Raw genomic sequence first — 19,138 nt, 5'->3', positions numbered from 1 at the left:
GAAAGTTATAGGGTAAGAACTTCATTCATGTATCTCCAGTGACTAAATATGTACCTGTAGTCATGTATGATTGATGAGGCTTTGTTGTACAGAGGATTCATTTACTTTTAAACATTACATGGGTTTTATATTTCTTAAGTTGAATTTAATCGACTTAATTTCAGTTTTTCAATGTATTCATCTCACATCATGTGTAAAAGATAAATTAGTTTATATTCTGTCCATGCTCAAAATCAATTTATGTATTCTGGTCTTTGAGCCAGACCCTTATTTATGATGAAGTTAAGTAATTAATCAGCCTACTTAACATTAGATTGTTACCTTATGCATTGCCCTGCTATAAAAATTAAAGCAGCCTTATAGAGACAATGACAACCTGTAACTTGTAAGTTCCCTGTCATGCTATAACGAGTTTTTACCTGCAGAAGCTTGTAACATACATGCATGGAATCTAATTACACATGATTGTAGAAGACGTATGTGGAAGCTTTACAACTTTTAGATTATTCCTTTCAGAAGCTTCTTATGCTTAGTACCAGTGTGCTAAAGTCAATTATGTGGTTATAACCTTTCAGAATGTTCAGACGTAGTTCAAGTTTTCGTAGCTTAATTATTATCATAATTGTACTTATCTGAAAATTGATTAGGCATAAACTTCTGCTATAACCTTGTTATGTGAAGTTGAGACATATAATTTAAGTAATGTCAAAAAGTTTTTTCCCTGTCTTCCTGCCAACAGTGGAGGCCTTGGCAGGCTTTAGCTAGCATACGACCACTGCAAGAAAATAAGATTAAATACAACTGATTTAAATACGGACTAAGCAGGACGCTACTTCCTCCTACTGTATTATCATTAATATTGTTTTTGAAATAAAAAAGAGATTTCATTTGTAAAAGAACAAATGGGTAGCAATTCACCCATTTGCTTGACTTCCGGTATTTCTTTATATTCGGTAGAAAAACATTCTCACGATCGATAATTTGTAAGTCTGAGTATTACTCTGATAGGCTTGGTGGTTAGTTTTAATACTGATGCTTCTGGTTCGGATCACGATCTGTGTTCATCAAACGCCACTGAAAGTGAAAGTGAAAGCAAAAGCGATGACAGCAACAGCCAACAGGAAGGGGAGATGTTCAGAAAGAAACTATATATGTGGGATTCCTTGTACAAACTCATTGATATCACCATGTTTACAAAATATCTCATTTTATTGCAAAGTTTCGAGCACTGTGTTTAGTTTAGATCATTAACAAACGATATTCGTGACATCCGTGATATGTAAAATGAGATATTTTGTAAACACAGTGCTCGGAGCTGGTCTTGAAAAAATCCTTGTAACGTTAATGTCATCTTCTTTTTTTCTTTCAAATCCCTCCTCTTTTCTTATATAGTTGTTCAAATAAGGATTTTGTAATTTTTTCAGAATCTCCGAAAGAAAAGAAAAAACCATAAAATATTTCAATGATAAGAATCTAAATTTTTTTATTGAAATATAATTAACTTGTCGAGAAAAGAAAGTCATTAATTCATTAATTGAAATGCGATATGATATTTAATAAGCTATCATTCTCTTTTTTTCTGTTACTTAAAACTAGGGTTGTTCTCGAACAAGCTCGAGTTCGGCTCGGTAACAGCTCGTTTGGCCTTTTAGAGACAATGACAGCCTGTAACTTGTAAGTTTCCTGTCGTGCTATAAGAAGTTTTTACCTGCAGAAGCTTGTAACATACATGCATGGAATCTAATTACACATGATTGTAGAAGACGTATGTGGAAGCTTTACAACTTTTAGATTATTCCTTTCAGAAGCTTCTTATGCTTAGTACCAGTGTGCTAAAGTCAATTATGTGGTAAAATAAGCATAAACTTATGCTATAACCTTGTTATGTGAAGTTGAGACATATAATTTAAGTAATGTCAAAAAGTTTTTTGCCTGTCTTCCTGCCAACAGTGGAGGCCTTGGCAGGCTTTAGCTAGCATACGACGGACTAAGCAGGATGCTACTTCCTCCTCCTGTATTATCATTAATATTGTTTTTGAAATAAAAATGAGATTTCATTTGTAAAAGAACAAATGGGTAGCAATTCATCCATTTGCTTGACTTCCAGTATTTCTTTATATTCGGTAGAAAAACATTCTCATTTTTCTCCTCCGCACACCCTATCTGGTACACATAATATCTAATCACCCCTATACTTACTTTAATACTCTTTTGGCCTGAATGAGCACTAAGGCTTTGCCTCCAGAAAGAGTGCCTCAGCGTTATTTTGATGAAGGACTCATCAATTCTCCTCAGAAATCCCGAGATCAGCAGATTTTTAATCAACTTTTTCACCTTACTTGGGCTTGGTGGCATCACCGCTTTTTTAGAATACTTGAATCTGAATCTGAATCTGATCAGCAGATTTTGATCCAGATGCATCTAATTCCGATCTGAATCTGTGTTGATCAAACGCCACTGAAAGTGATAGTGAAAGCAATGACTGCAACAGCCAGCCTGAAGGGAAGTTAAGAAAGAAACTACATATATCTCCTGAAATTGGAATGAACTATCAGCATTGAATTTTTTACTCTGATTATTATCGGATTCCTTGCAAATGAAACGATTGGTTATTAATTTAGCAAAAGATCGATAATTTGTAAGTCTGAGTATACTCTGATAGGCCTGGTTAGTTTTAATACTGATGCTTCTAGTTCTGATCACGATCTTAAGTTCCTACATTGCTTTGTGAAGTGGGCTTGAAAAATGTTGGAAACGTGTATGGACTTACAGTAAAACACAGACTATTCACTCAATAAGAACAAAGCTACAACTTTTATTTTTGATACAGCAGGATTACTGCCTTTGTTTTATCTATTTTCACTAAAGAGAGAACTTCTGCTTTTAATTTACTTCTGCAATATATATATATATATATGCAGTCTATTTTTACACATATTTCTGCCACCTGTATATATTAGATATATTTGCTAACTTAGCCTATAGGTATTACAGGCACTGATGCACATATATATTAGACCCGCCTGGTTTTGTTGAGCTGCAGCTTTGATTTCCTTTAGCCCACCTTAATTCATGGATTCAACGCATGACCAGCTGCTTTCCTTATTTTCAAGATGATATTATCAAACTTCTCGCTGCCTCCTTGTTTTGTTTCATACTAGCCGTGCCAAGCACGGGTCCTAAATTAAAAATAATAGTATCACAATATTATTTGCATAAAATTGAAACTCATAATATAATATATAAAATGCTGTTAAAATATGTAGTTAAAAAAATTGAAGTTAAGTGTAACTCTAAAATTTCACCGTATAGTTCTAGTTATGTATGCACCTAATTATTTACTTATATAAATCTGACATGTTAACTTACTAATACGATTATTTCAAAGTAAATAGACGCTTGAATGTTGCGCAAAAAATAAAATTGAAGGGAAATAAATATAAGGAGAGTAGAAGTTAATATTTGTCGGTTGAGATTTTATTACATAAAATTTTAAAAATAGTTGAATAATTTTTTAGTGAGTACCAAGATTTAAGACCTAAACATAGTTTTCTTATTAGTATAGATAGTTGATAACCTATGCGAAATACGGGCCCGAGGTTAAAAATATCGAATTAATATAGAGAATTATTTATAATCCGTACGAAACACGAATTAAAATTAATATATTAATATCAATATTAAATTGGTACTTGCAAAAAATAGATACGTGGTTAAAAAGAATCGAATTAATTATGAAATTTTCCACTATAATTCTAGTTTTGCATTATTTTACTTGATATAGAAATCTAACATATTAGTTTTATTTTTGTGAAACGAATTGTATCTCTATCTTATGAACCAAATATCTGTTCTTTAAATAATTTAATATTATTAATATAATTTGATAATTATCTAATAATTAGCCTTTTCAAAATAGTTTATTTAATATTACTTAATTATCGATAAAATTTAATTTACAAATTAAAAGTAAATAGATGTTATTAAACTTAATTTAATATTACGTAATATGATCTAAATACAGCCCATAAATTTGTTACTGTTAAAATATGTTTTTTAATTTAAAGTAAATAAACGTTGTGATGGACAGTAACAAATACAATCGTTAAATCATTAATTTTCAGTTTAAAAGTTAATAAATGTTACGAAAGTCATTTGTTATTACTTAATTATTTTTAAAATAATACTATAAAAAATAAAGTTTACAGAGAATAGAAGTCAATTCGTGTTAATAGTTTACTTTGGGGTGAAAAACCTAAATAATCATTTTTAAATAACAATGGCCCAAAATACCCACCAGAATTTTAAGTTGTCCAAAATACCCACTAAATACTGCATTTTTAGTGGAGTATAGGATGATACTCCTTTGTCAGTGGAGTATCGACCCATATACTCATTTGTCAATGGAGTAACATGTGAGATACTACTTTGTCAGTGGAGAACCATCTAAAATTTTAAAATTTTATTATTATTTTTTTAAAATATTTTTAAAAAAAAAATAATAGTGATACTCCACTGGGAAAGGAGTATCAGGACTGATACTCCACTGACACAAGAGTATCTAACATCATACTCTGCTGACAAAGGAGTATCACCCTGATACTCCATTGAAAATGGCGTATCATCCTGATACTCCAGTATCAGTGGAGTATCTGGTGGGTATTTTGGGCACATTTTTTCAGAATGGGTATTTTGGGCAAAAGCACATCTAAAAAGAGGTATTTTGGTCATTTTTTGTTTACTTTGTAGTTAGTAGTTTTTCAAAATAAAAGTAAATATATGTTATTTTACTTAATTTAACGTAGCTTAATAAATTTTTAATATAATTTATCAATAAATAAAGTTTACAAAGAATATAAGTTAATTCGTATCAGTAGTTTACTTAGTAGTTTGTAGTTTTTCTAAAATTGAAAATAAATATAAGTTATTTTACTTAATTTAACGTAACTTAATAAATTTTTAATATAATTTCCAAATTGTTTAAAAAATATTTTTATTTTATAAAGTAAATAGATAATTGGATGAACAGTAACTAAAAAGAAAATAAAATTGACAAAGAATAGAAGTCGATTTGCGTTAAAAACAAAGTTTATTGAGAATAGAAGTCAACTTATGTCAGGTAAGTACCAAAATTTGGTACTTTGGTACTTTGGTACTTTTAGCACCAAATTATACATGGTTTCGCTTATTAGTAAAGAGTATAGATGGTTGTCTACCTTTATTTACTGTAACATATTTATACATCATGTCAACACTCAACCTTATCTATTGACCATGCGTGCATGAAGATAAGTAGCCCACCATATTTCCAGGATATGTGTTCATGTATACACAAGCTGTTATTATTTATGATAGACTCTCGAGAGTTTGGAAAATCCAACATTCCCCTTCAAACTCGACTTTGCATTTCGAGCTTCTCTTTCATTTTATGGAACACGTCCGGCTTCAACAGTTTTGTAAATATATCCGCTAAATTTTCTTCTGTGTTGTAGTACATTAACTCCACGATTTTATCATTCACTTGTTCGCGAAGAAAATGATATTTAATATTGATGTGTTTGCTGCGACTGGATTTTTTGTGAGAGAAATAGCGGATTTATTATCCACATAAATTTGAACCGGACCTTCCTCTACGAGATTTAACTCGCCCAATATGTAAACTAGCCACATAGCCTGACATGTGCACACTGCTGCTGCGATGTATTCTGCCTCACATGTTGAGAGATCAACTGTTTGTTGCTTCTTTGAAGACCATGAAAATATCCCTGAACCGTTATGAAAAGCATATCCCGAAGTGTTTTTCCCGTCATCCAAGTCACCACCATAATCACTATCTGAATAGCCAACTAATTTTGGATTTTGAGAATGCGTGTAAAACAGACCATGATCAAGTGTACCTTTTATGTACCTCAAGATTCTTTTAGCTGCATGAAGTGATCTTACTTCAGTTTCTTCATGTACCTACTAACCAATCTAACTGCATACATAATATTTGGACGAGTAAAAATTAGGTACCTCAGACTTCCAACCAAACTTTTGAACACCGTCGAATTTACTGACTCTCTCGTTGAATTAACTCTGAGCATTATGCTCGGTTCTGCTGGCGTGTTTACTGGCTTGCATTCCTCTATTCTAAACTTTTTCAAAATCCGCTTCGCATATTTTTTCTGTGACAAAAAAATCCCCTCTTTGCTTTGATTCACCTCGACTCCAAGAAAGTACGACATTTGACCAATATATGTCATCTCAATTTCATTAGTCATAATCTTCTTAAAATCGTTGAACATATCAGGGCTACTTTCCCCTGAATTTGTCTTCGTATAGAGGGCACGCTCGTATATATTCATCAACCCTTGTATTCCATGCTCGCGGAGCTTGTTTCAAACCATATAGTGTCTTTTTTAGCCAATAGACTTTATTTTCCTTGCCTTTCCAAACATATCCAGGTGGCTGCTCAATGTAGACTTCTCCTTCGAGATAGCCATTCAAGAATGTTGACTTGACGTCCATCTGAAAAATCTTTCATTGGTTCTGAGCTGCAATTGTTGTAAGAAGTCGTATGGTATCAACTCTTGCAACTGGAGCGAATACCTCATCATAGTCAATCTTGTATCTCTGTTTGTAGCCTTTAGCTACTAGCCTCGCCTTGTATTTTTCAACTTCTCCATCTTGATTGGTCTTTGTCTTGTAGACCCATTTGACGCCAATTGTTTTATGTCCTTCAGGAAGATCTGTTAGCTCCCAAGTATCATTCTTCTCGATTGTGCCAATTTCTTCGTCCATGACTTTATTCCATTTGCTTTCTTCAGAAGCTTCTTCAAATGTAACTGGATCACATTCAGCCATTAAATAAAATAGAGAATAATCAAAGGATGTTTGTACCGGTCTGGTTTCTTTATAGATATTATCCAGACTCTGCATTTTTCTTAATGCTCCCTCTGAACTGCTGCTTCCTCCCGTTGATGGTGTCGACGTAGGTGTTTGTTGAGTCGGACTTTGTGGAGGAGTTGGTCATCATCTCCGTCATCTTCATTGTTTGAGTCATCATTGTCATCATCATCATTAAAGAATTAAGCAGGAATTTTTCTTTCTTCCTCGCTCCATCTCCAGTAATCTGATTCATCGAACTCAACATCTCGAGAAATGATTAAATTCTTTGTTAGAGGATTATAGAGTTTTACGCCTTGCTCTTTTTGCCATATCCGGTAAAGATGCATTTCTCGCCTTTATCATCCAGCTTCTTCCTTTTCTGATCGGGAACGTGGGCATAAGCAATACACTCTAAAATTCTGAGATGTCCAACTGATGGTTTGCTCCCGCTCCATGCTTCATTTGGAGTTTTGTTTCTGATACTTTTTGTTGAATAACGATTCAACAAATAAACTGCACATAGAATGGCTTCGGCCCAAAAAGTTCTTGGAAAGTGTTTTGCTTTCACCATGCTTCTTGCCATGTCAAGAATAGTGCGATTCTTCCTTTCTACAATGCCATTTTGTTGTGGAGTCTATGATGTTATCAATTGATGATTTATACCATGTGCTCTGCAGAAACTCCTGAACAAATTTGAAGTATACTCGCCTCCTCTATCCAATCTGAGTGTCTTCAAATAATGTTCACTTTGTTTTTCCGTCAGTACTTTGAACTCCTTGAATTTATCAAGAGCCTCTGATTTTTATTTGATGATATACACCCAACTTTTCCTTCTAAAATTATCAATAAATATTACGTAATACCTATTACCTCCAAGGGATGGGATATCAAATAGACCAGCTATATCTGTGTGAACTATCTCCAATGGCCTCCTGGCTCTCCATGATTTTCCAACAGGAAATCTTTGTCTGTGTTGTTTCCCCTTGACACATGCTTCACACAAATTTTCTGGTTCATTGATTTCTGGAAAATCGTCCACCATCTTTGTCTTTGATAATAATTTTAAGCCATAAAATCCAAGATGACCATATCGCAAGTGCCACAGCCACGAGTCATTTTTAGTGACCGACTTTAAGCACTTCTGCACCTTCATCTGCATATCGAGTATGAACAGGCGATTCTTTGACATCTCCACTCTAGCGATCAATTCTTGAACCGTATTTTTGATGGTAAGAGAATTATCCTGCATTTGAATATTATATCCTTTCTCCACAAGTTGACCAAGACTGATGATATTACTTTTCAAAGCAGGTATAAAATAAACGCCATTTATATACTTTTTCTCCCCATTCTTTGTCACAATCGTAATCGTACCTTTCCCTTTGACCGGAATTTTTTGAAGAATCACCAAAAGTAACTTCTTTTTTGACTGTCTCGTCTATCTCCGTAAATAAATCCTTGTGGCCAGACATGTGATTGATCGCACCGGAATCAAGATACCAAACATTCTTCTTGCCTTCCTCATCACCCTTGTAAGTGAGAAACATAGCAGAACCAACATCTTTGTCTTCTTTTGCTGTAGCAAAGTGACTCCTTTCTTCCACTTTTGGTGCTCTACACTCGTAACTGAAGTGACCAAATTTATTACAGTTGTAACATTGAAATTGAGATTTATCACATCGTTGAAATCCACCTCTTCCATGACCTCTGAAATTTTGACCACGACCAGATGGTTGATACCTTCAGTATTATGTCCTCTGTTGAAAGAATGCCTTCCACGTCCACCTCGGTAGCCACCTCTAAAGCCATTTCTGCCCCGTGTAGAACTGCTGCTTCCAGAGCTGTCGTCAATGGATACTTTACTTTGTAATGCCTTCTCCAAATGGCTTGCATCATCATATTGATTCATTCGTTGCTCGTGGACTTGAAGAGAACCTACGAGCTCGTCAATTGAAATTGTGGACAAGTCCTTTGAATTCTCGATAGAAGTAACAATATAATCAAATTTCTTTGTCAACGAACGGATTAATTTTTCCATGACCCGAACATCATCGAGACTTTCGCCATTTCTTTTCATCTGATTTTTCACCGTTTTCAAATGCGTAACAAATTCACCAATATTTTCTGAACTCTTCATCTTCAAATTTTTGAACTCCCCGCGTAGAACCTGGAGCCACACCTTTTTAACTTTTTCAAGGCCTAGGAATGATTTTTGCAAAATCTCTCACGCTTTTTTTTCCGTTTTTACTTCTGAAATTTGTTCAAAGGTTGATTCATCAACACCTTGAATAATTGTGTACAACACCTTTTATCTTTTTTCCGGATTTCCTTTAACGTCGTCTTCTCGGCATTTAGAAGTGTTGCTTCAGCGGCTGCATCAGCGGGCTCGTTTAACCTATTTTCGATAATTTCCCAATTATCGTAAGAACCGAGTAACACCTTCATTTGGATACTCCAATTCCCGTGATTTATGGACGTCAATTTTGGAATGTTGGGTTGCATCATATTCGCCGTTTTTGACGAACGTAACCTTGACTTTGATACCACTTGTTGAAAACGTGTATGGACTTACTGTAAAACACAAAATATTTGCTCAAATAAGAACAAAGCTACAACTTTTATTTTTGATACGGCAGGATTACTGCCTTTGTTTTATCTATTTTCACTAAAGAGAGAGCTTCTGCTTCTTTTTTTATTCTGCAATATATATATATATATATATATATATATATATATATATATATATATGCAATCTACTTTTACACATATTCCTGCCACCAGTATATATAATAGATATATTTGCTAACTTAGCCTATAGGTATTACAGGCACTAATGCACATATACACAAAACCCGTCTGGTTTTGTTGAGCTGCAGCTTTGATTTCCTTCAGCCCACCTTAATTCATGGATTCTCATATGACCAGCTTTTTTCCTTATTTTCAAGATGATATTATCAAACTTCTAGTTGTTGTGTTAACTCCTTGTTTTGTTTCATATGGCTGCCTACCTTTATTTACTCTAACATATTTATACATCCTGTCAACCTTATCTATTGACCATGTATGCATGAAAATAAGTAGTCCGCCGTATTTCCAGGTGGGTGTTCATGTATACACAAGCTGTTATTATTTATGAAAGACTCTCGAGAGTTTGGAAAATATTGTTGGGTATATGTACTAACACTACGCGCAATAATGAGGTAGTTATATATATCAAGATTTAAGCAAGAACAGGCAATAAACCAAATAACGAAACAAAACACGAAGGCAAAACAACAAGATATAATTAGTAACTGAATTGACAAAGATAGGATAGAACACTTACCTCTAACAGAAGCTTTAAGAAATCTGAAAGAACCAATAACAGCTAAGGCGCATAGCCTTCGAGAAGTCTAGACTGTTCTTGAAGAGATTATTGCCCCACTTATGCTGGGTTGGGTTGCAACAATATCACTTCCAGGATATAGGGCAATTCGTCCATAGATACGTGAATCTCAATAGCGACCTGACCTCAGTTCGCCCAGAAAACCTATGTTATGATCTGTATATTATAGAGGAGAGAAAAAGAGATTGATAACAGCTAGGGTTTCACACATATGTAATTGACGTATATATTTATTCCAAACATTTTTGTTCGGTATATAATACAACACAGAACGTAACTGAATATAATATATTAATTAAAATGAATATTCTGACTTAAATTATATTTAATGAACTATTTCCAGAATCAAAAAGTGTAACAGTCAATATCAGGATTTGTTAAATCCTGATACAGCCAGCCCAATAAGTATTTGCACTCAACAAATTCTGATCCATTCATCAGGATGCATATGTAACAAATCCTGATCCAGGCACGTCAAGATCTGTCCATCAACGGATAATGCACATAATCAGTCTATCAACGGCTGAGTTCTGTGCATCAATTGATGTTACTTAACAAATCCTTACTGTTATACAGATTCAATATTCATCATAAAACAATATAATAAGTTAGTAAATATTTTAATTAAACATTAAGTAAAATTCCTCGCCCAGGTCGCGAGACGCCGGGACATTCGCCCAAATCGCCCTTCGACCCGACCCGAGTCGTGTCGTGGCGAGGTGACGGCTGCCCGTGTATGTGTGGCCGCGCGTGAGGCACACAATAACACCATGCATATCCACATGCCTTAGTAGTTGATATACTACTCTTACACATAGTACTATATATATAAAGCACTACACCCCTCTTTACTTATCAATGTGGGACAAAACCCACAAACCCATTTCAAACTACTAACTTCATCTCAATTTCTATATGGATTACACTAAGAAAATGACTTAGATCCAAACATGAAAGTTTAAGTCCTCATTACAAGGAACAACCTCCAATAATTAGTTTTAGGAAATTACATCAAGAACATGTTTAAAACATGCCTCAAACTTTCCATTTTCTAACAAATCTAACAAAAAATCCTAATAGCGTTAATTTCATCTTCTTTTTATTTTCAAATCCCTCTTCTTTTCTTAGTTTTTCAAATAAGGATTTTGTACTTCTTTCCGATAACTTTACGCTGTGTTCGGAATGGGAATCTCTAAAAGAAAATAAAAATTAGAAAATAGTTTATTTTTTTACTCTCGTGATTTTTCAAAATTGGGAAGAAGATTTTGTAGACAAAAATAAAGAAAATTTCTTCTCAAATATGTAACCTTCTTTTTATTTTTTTATTTTCTCTCTAAAAAATGTTTTTTGGAAAAAAGTGTAATTAAGATTATTTAAGCCGAAATTAGTATTAGTTATCTTAATTTTATAATTAAATTATTACATAAATAGGGTAAAAATCTGACTTCAAATTCTTTTTGCAAAAAAAGCTTGAAAATAATATTTCAATGATAAAAACCTAAATTTTTTATTGAAATAAAATTAACTTGTCGAGAAAAGAAAGTCATTTAAAACATTAATTAAAATTCAGTATGATATTTAATAAACTGTTACTCTCCTTTTTTTCTCTTAAAACCCTCCCTCCTCTTTTATCAGCATAGCCTCCGAAATTTTTTTTGTTTTTGTTTCCTTTCATAAAACCCTCCCTCCTCTTTTATTTTTTATTTTTTGACGAAAATTATGTTGTATTAAACCAAATGAGCCAACAATACATAGTTCAAACTGATAAGAAAGAACTCCCATCAAACACTCAACCTGAAAATGAACATGCCTTTCTCACAATTACGTGACCAACCATGTTAGCTAATTGTCTAATGAAAAACAACTTTTTGAAAAACAACTTTTTGGTCAAATTATTTACATTCCACATTTTGATTGGGTGACATAACTAAACATCAACTACAACTCTATTGGCATCGACAACTCTATTGTGGTACCACTTCATACAGTTTGTAGTATTTTTATTAATGTATAAGCCTTGTAGTCGAGGAAAATAATGCAAGTTTCTTTTTGGGATCTTCTTTTTTTTCGATCCTTCGGTGCCTTATTATCGACTTTATGTGCATATGTCACGGTACGTTTTATCATTATTTTTCTTGTAAAAAACATATCATTGTTATCTCAAGCATCAATCTTCTCATATCACTGTAATTCCTTTATCATTTTTCTAACTGATGCAATGATTTTAAGAAACTCATCAAACCCGTTATTACTGTAATATACTATAATTATATTTGTTCTTAAAATGAAGCAGCTTTTTTCAAAAAAAATGATATATTATTATTTGAATAAATAGGTTCAAAAGCACTATCGAGCATGTTGTAAAAAAATTTTGCTCATACATTTGGTTCATCCCTCTAAATCCTTAAAATGTCTATTTACCTCTGCAATGTCTCTTATGTCGTACATATCCACTCTTTGATCAATAATATTACTCGAACATGTATACCCTCCATAATGTCATGTCGATACATATCAAAATTAATTTATTACAACCTTTCCAATACTTATTGCCACAATTTTTACAAGGACTAATGGAATCATCCAACAACTTAAAAACTTAATGAAACATGCTACACCTTTATTGCAATCTTCGAATATATCTTTTCATGTGATAAATTAGTATGTTATAAATATTTTAATTTAAAAAGTTGAGATATATACTTTACAGAATCTACTAATAATCACATTCATGCCGCCAACATATTTTATATACGTGTAAAGAATTAAATGATCAAATTAACTTTAACAAGAAACTATGTATATGTGTAGCCCATTAGTATTTTGATTACTTAAATAATAAGTGCATTAACTTTAACGATATAATTACTAAAAAACAAGAAATTATGTAAATTTCAAGATCAATATCAAGATCCCAAAATATTATTCTACATTAAGGCTATCAAACAATATAAAGATGGCTATAATCATAAAAATAGCGGTCATCACATAAAGTTTAATGAGAAGTAACTTATTTGACATTATATGAAACTCCTCCAGAATATTAAGGAGAAAATGGGAAGGAAAATGAAGCAAGAAAAAAAAAAGTAAAACAGTGCAATAGGGTTTCCAATTTGGTATAAGATTATTTGATTAAATGTGGTGGAATTATTAAATAATGTTGATCCTAAAGTGCAAGCATATGATTAAAAATTAAGAATATATATATATATATATATATATATATATATATATATGTATATATATACATATATATATACATATATATATACTCCATCTATATACATATATATATACTCCATCCATCTCGTATTATGTGTTATGTTTTGACTAGTTTATAGTCAACTTTATCAAATTTTGATCGTAAATTACACTTAATTTATTATTAAATAAATTTAAAAATGTACATCATTAGAAAATATATCTAATTCTCTTTCAAATGTATTTTTCAAATTTTTTTTAAATAATATATAAATTTTTCTTAATTATCAGTCAAAAGCTAGTCAATTTGACTACATAAAAGTCAAAACATGACATATAATATGAGATGGATGGAGTATATAATTACTGTTAGATTTGAAAATTTTAAATAACGGAAAGATATTACATGTGACCGAACTAAATTCAACGGACTAGGTTATAAATTTGACACATTTATCATTCCACCAAAAGAAACCCCAAAGGAAGACTTTTTTGAAGTGAACTAAATCCAACAGACTATGGTATAAATTGAACGGAGTGTTGATTCCATCGAAGAAACTCCACGAAATATTTTGACATTGAAATTTGAGTACTAATTTCAAAGCATACAACTTACACGGAAGTTTGAAAATTTATTTTCTTGGTTAAGCAGGGATAATTATCCTCTTTGTCACAGGTTTGAATCTCACGGGAGGAGAATTTATGATTATGCCTCCTGAACCAGAGCATGTCGCTTAAGTGCAGTTTATCTTGTTCACGTGATTTGCAGGCTATTGCGTGAGCCCGTGGGGTTTACCCGGTGCGCACCTGAAGGGGAGCGGCTGCGAGTTCTCTACGATAAAAGAAAAATGATAAACAAACACAAAAGGTATAAATCTTTTAACATGCCCCTTATTTTTCATAATATTTACATATGTAGTACTTAAATGGTAAAACAAATTCCACGGAAATAAGTCCGACTTTATAATTGATCCCACAAATTCTTTTTTTAACGGGAAGACATTTCTACGGATTTATGTGGAAATAAGTTATTCCAAGGATCTTGATTTGACTGATTTTTAACTAAAATTTATTTGACGAATGTTTATTACAACTGATTTTGGAGGAAATAATAATCATATGGATTTATCTACAACACATGTCTGACTCGGCCTGTTTTCGCTGAAAAAACTATATTTTGTAAATAAACGATGGAAAAAGACCATTAAAAATATAAACTCGATTTATTTATTATATTCAAAATTGTAGAATATATAAACTTAATTTATTTAGTAGTTTCGAGTAATTTCTGGAATTGTGTTGAAATATCCTCTAGAAGTGTTAAAAGTCAAATGCATGTACTTCAAAGTTTAAATTTCGAGAACTTAGCTCTCCCAAAAATATAGAGTTTAGTATTAATTTAATGATGTATCTAGAATAATCCATCAAGGCCTATAAAAGAATGTCTCAATCCACTATTTTGTATCCATCCAAAGCATTTGAGTTTACAATAAAAGAAGTATCTCTCTTCCAAATATTTTCTGTCCATTTTAAACACTTTAACCAATCTCTCCAAATTGCTTTCCAACAAAGTGGTATCAAGATCTTGGAGATCCTCCTTCGAGATGGTAAATAATGGCGCTCGCTTTCATGTTTCGTTGCTCAATAAGAGTAAATATGATAATTGTAATTTGAGAATGATGGCTCTTTTTGACGTGCATGATGTATAGGAAATAGTTGAGAAAAGTTACATTACTGTAAATTGAAAGAATAACCAACAAAATATTGTAAATTAAGTGTTTTAAAATTGTTTTTAGAACGATTTTTGAAAAGTTGGCATTTCTTTTTATCAGAATAGCTTCCAAATTCTTTTCTTGTTTTATTTGATTTTGTTTTCTTTAATAATCTTCCTCCTCAATGAATGATTTCTTCCCCTTGAATTTATTTTGACTGGTTTCTCGGATCTAGATAATCGGAGTTACGGAGCTTCGATTTAATCAGAGCCTTTTGAATTTGAGAGTTCGATTGTATCTTATCATAATTTTGTTTTACGGATCTAATAGTTTTGTTTGCAATTTTAGTTTTGTTTGTATCCTAGTTGAGAGATTGTTTGTTATCTTCTTTATTATGAGCCTCGATTTTGATTTAATTATTAAAATTTATGTGAGTTTGCAATTATGGTTCATAGTTCAAACGACTTATAACTAACTGGATAATTACAAATAAATCATCTTCGACATATTGCTTGAATTTTCTATGCATTAAAATAGACGATTTGACCTATTCTATATTAATTCGACTCGATTAAATTTTAATTTTATGGATGTCGTATTATTTTTCATTAAGAATAATCAAAATAGAAAATAACATAAACCAAATTCATAGTCTTCTCCAACAAAATATTATATTTTTTTGGAAAATACTTGATTTAAAGAATTGAATACAAAATTTTATACAACATGACATGTGGTGGATTTTAATTGAAATGGCTCCTCATTCACATCAACAAGCCAAATTAAAATATCTCACATCAATTTTCATGTGTACAAATTTTTTGTACACAACTATGTGCACATAGCACTACTCTATTTTTCTAACAAATATGACTTATAATATTAAAATGAATATATGATCTCAAAAATTTTCAAAATAAACGAGAATCGAATCCAAAATCATTAAAAATATACTATTAACCACTTCATCTATCCCACCATCCATTCCAAATATTAGTACCACTCCATAAGAGATTTTAGTGATTTTGCTAGTACCGTGAATATTAAGATAATGTCAAATGTTGAAGTTTGTTAAAATATTCAAATAAAAATAAAGTGATTGTCAAAGCGTATCGAGGACGTCTCTCAAATCTTACCGAGGAAGACTTGTAAAGCTTATCAAAGAAGACTTGTAAAGCTTATTGAGGAAGTTTTATAATACTTAATGAAGAAGATTTGAATAGCTTACTTAGTAAGCCTTGTAAACCAACTACTATAAATAGCTAATTTAGCTAATGAAATGAAACACAACTTTCTCTTCATCTTCTATTCTCCTATACTTCCTCTACATTAAACATAACTAATATTTTCAGTCAAGGTTTATAATAAAGGTTTATAACACATTATCAGCACGAGTCTCTGCCAACTGAAGCTTTATTCTCGAAAGAGCTACGACTTATTCTGACCCACGAGTCCCTATCAACTAAAACTATTTCATAAAAGAGGTACGTTTTCTTTTCCTCATTTTCTTCTAAATATTATTACATAATTATGTTACTGATTAAAATCTATAAAGATGGCTATGCCGTCAAATAATACTATAAAGAGGGCTATGCCGTCAAATAATACTATAAAGATGGATATACCGTCAAGTAATATAAAGATGGCCCAACCGTCAAGTAATACTACTATAAAGATGGCGTTGCCGTCAAGTAATAATCAAAAGTTTTCTGGCCGGCTATGCCGTTGTAACTTTTGTATAAAGCTATTATTTCAACTTGCTTGTTTAAATATTATGTGACATATTATATCTTATTTAAAATCTATTCAGAATGGCGAATCTTGCAAAATTAGAGTTTGTTGCCTTGGATGTTTCAGGAAATAATTATTTGTCATGGGTCCTTGATGCGGAATTACACCTAGTGCTAATGGCCTAAAAGATACTATTGACCCGGAAAAAATTCCAATTGTTGAACAAAATGCAAAAGCGATTATCTTTCTTAAGCATCATATCCACGAAGATCTAAAATCTGAATACCTCACTATCAAAAATCCATTCACCCTTTGAAATAATCTCAAGGATAGATTTGATCACCAAAAACTTGTTCACTTGCCATCTGCCCGATATGACTGGATTAATTTGAGGTTACAAGATTTCAAATATGTAGCTGAATATAATTCTGCTCTTTTCAAGATAAGCTCAAAATTAATTTTATGTGGTGAAAATATTACTGATGCTGAAATGATTGAAAAGACCCTCTCAACCTTTCACCCCAACACTATGATCCTGGCTCAACAATATAGGGAGCGTAATTTTCAGAAATATGGCGAGCTGATATCTCCCCTTCTTGTGGCTGAAAAGAATAATGAGTTGCTACTGAAAAATCATCAGATACGTCCCACAGGCTCTGCCCAGTTACCTGAAGTACATAACACGTCATTCCTGAAGAATGAACGTGGGAAAGGGCATAGAGAAGGACGGGGTTATGGACGAAACCGTGGACGTGGAAATTTTCATGGTCGGTTTCACAATCGATATCATTCTGGCCACCTGAAGTGGCAACGTGATGGTTACAACTCTGGCCACCAGAAATGGCAACGTGAAGTGCCAAGTAAAAGAAAGGCACCCCAAAAAGGAGAGAACCGAGGCATCTGTCATAGGTGCGGATATGAGGGGCATTGGCAACGTACTTGTCGCACACTCAAACATCTTGTTGATCTTTACGAGTCATCCAAAAGGAATAATGGAAAGAGAGTAGAAACCAACTTCGCTAATTATAATCTAGTTAATGAACCAGTCAATAAGGCCTCAAATGAAATAGACACTGGTGCTAATCTTTATTATGGTTTAGACGACTAGACTTCATATGTATTATCTTGCTTTACTTATTTTCTTTGTGTTTTACTTATGTACTCATTTTATGTACTTGTTTCATGTTGTTGTTCTATGTACTCGGTGTGTTTTTAATAAAGATGTTTTTCATTTATATATGTATAGAGATGGAAGATTTATGAATTGTTGATTGCGCAACCACACACACTATTTTAGTCATAAATACTTCTCACAGTTGACTAAAACCAACTCACATGTCTGGACGGTATCGGGTACATCAAATATAATAGAAGGTTTTGGGAAAGCTAGTTTTCTTTGACCAAATAAGACACACATACACATACAAGAGGCTCTATACTCTAGCAAGTCAACTAGAAACCTACTGAGTTTTAAAGATATCCGTGTTAACGGGTTTCACATTGAAACTACTAATGAGAATGAAAAAGAATACCTTCTCATCACCTCAAACACCGTTGACAATAAAAGGGTCCTAGAAAAATTCCACTCGGTTTCTTCAGATCATATGTTACGAGTATACGAGTTCTTGAATCTCATAGTGTCAACATCCCCAAAGGCATAGACCCAAAACTACTTTCCCTTTGGCACGAAAGACTCGGTCATCCAGGAGTATCTATGATGCGTTGTATCGTTGAAAATTCTGTGGGACATCCTCTTAAAACTCAAAATATAATATCCCAAGATGAACTTCATTGTTCAGCATGTTCCTTAGGAAAACTGATTGTCCGACCATCCCCAGTTAAGCTTCAAACCGAGTCCCCGAAATTCTTAGAAAGAATTCAAGTTGACATTTGTGGTCCTATTCATCCATCTTCTGGCCCATTTAGGTACTTTATGGTTTTAATTGATGTGTCAATTCGATGGTCTCATGTATGTCTACTTACAACCCGAAATACAGCCTTTGCCAAATTACTTGCCCAAATAATTAAACTCCGAGCTCAATTTCCTGACCATCCCATTAAATCAATCCGACTAGATAATGCTACTGAATTTACATCTGCAACTTTTAATGAATATTGCATGTCAGTAGGAATCTCAGTCGAACACCCGGTGGCTCACGTACATACACAAAATGGTTTAGCAGAATCCTTAATTAAAAGACTTCAACTTATTGCCCGTCCCTTACTCCTAAGGGCAAAG

The 19,138-nt window shown here is 32.7% G+C and overlaps 1 protein-coding gene across 1 annotated transcript; it reads right to left on the bottom strand.

Moving 5' to 3' along the window:
- Positions 1-5,517: 5,517 nt before the first annotated feature.
- On the bottom strand, positions 5,518-9,375 carry LOC141674962 (uncharacterized). The gene is made up of 7 exons (XM_074481663.1): positions 9,171-9,375; positions 8,643-9,069; positions 8,208-8,496; positions 7,741-7,852; positions 6,592-6,827; positions 6,078-6,374; positions 5,518-5,961 (listed from the first exon to the last, which is right to left on the bottom strand). Exons 1-7 carry the CDS (start codon positions 9,373-9,375, stop codon positions 5,518-5,520), a joined length of 2,010 nt encoding a protein of 669 aa, XP_074337764.1.
- Between the last annotated feature and the right edge of the window lie 9,763 nt (positions 9,376-19,138).

The sequence above is a fragment of the Apium graveolens genome, chromosome 7, assembly GCF_009905375.1.
Source record: "Apium graveolens cultivar Ventura chromosome 7, ASM990537v1, whole genome shotgun sequence".
Taxonomy (NCBI): Eukaryota; Viridiplantae; Streptophyta; class Magnoliopsida; order Apiales; family Apiaceae; genus Apium; species Apium graveolens.
Note: the sequence above shows the minus strand (reverse complement) of the source record. Positions and strands in the feature narration are given on the sequence as shown.

Coding starts and splice junctions, on each gene's coding strand:
- LOC141674962 (XM_074481663.1), bottom strand. CDS start 9,375: ATGATGCAACCCAACATTCCAAAATTGACGTCCATAAATCACGGGAAT. Junction 8,497..8,642: donor TACCGAGGTGGACGTGGAAG/GCATTCTTTCAA, acceptor TGGTCACTTCAG/TTACGAGTGTAGAGCACCAA. Junction 5,962..6,077: donor AACCGAGCATAATGCTCAGA/GTTAATTCAACG, acceptor ATTGGTTAGTAG/GTACATGAAGAAACTGAAGT.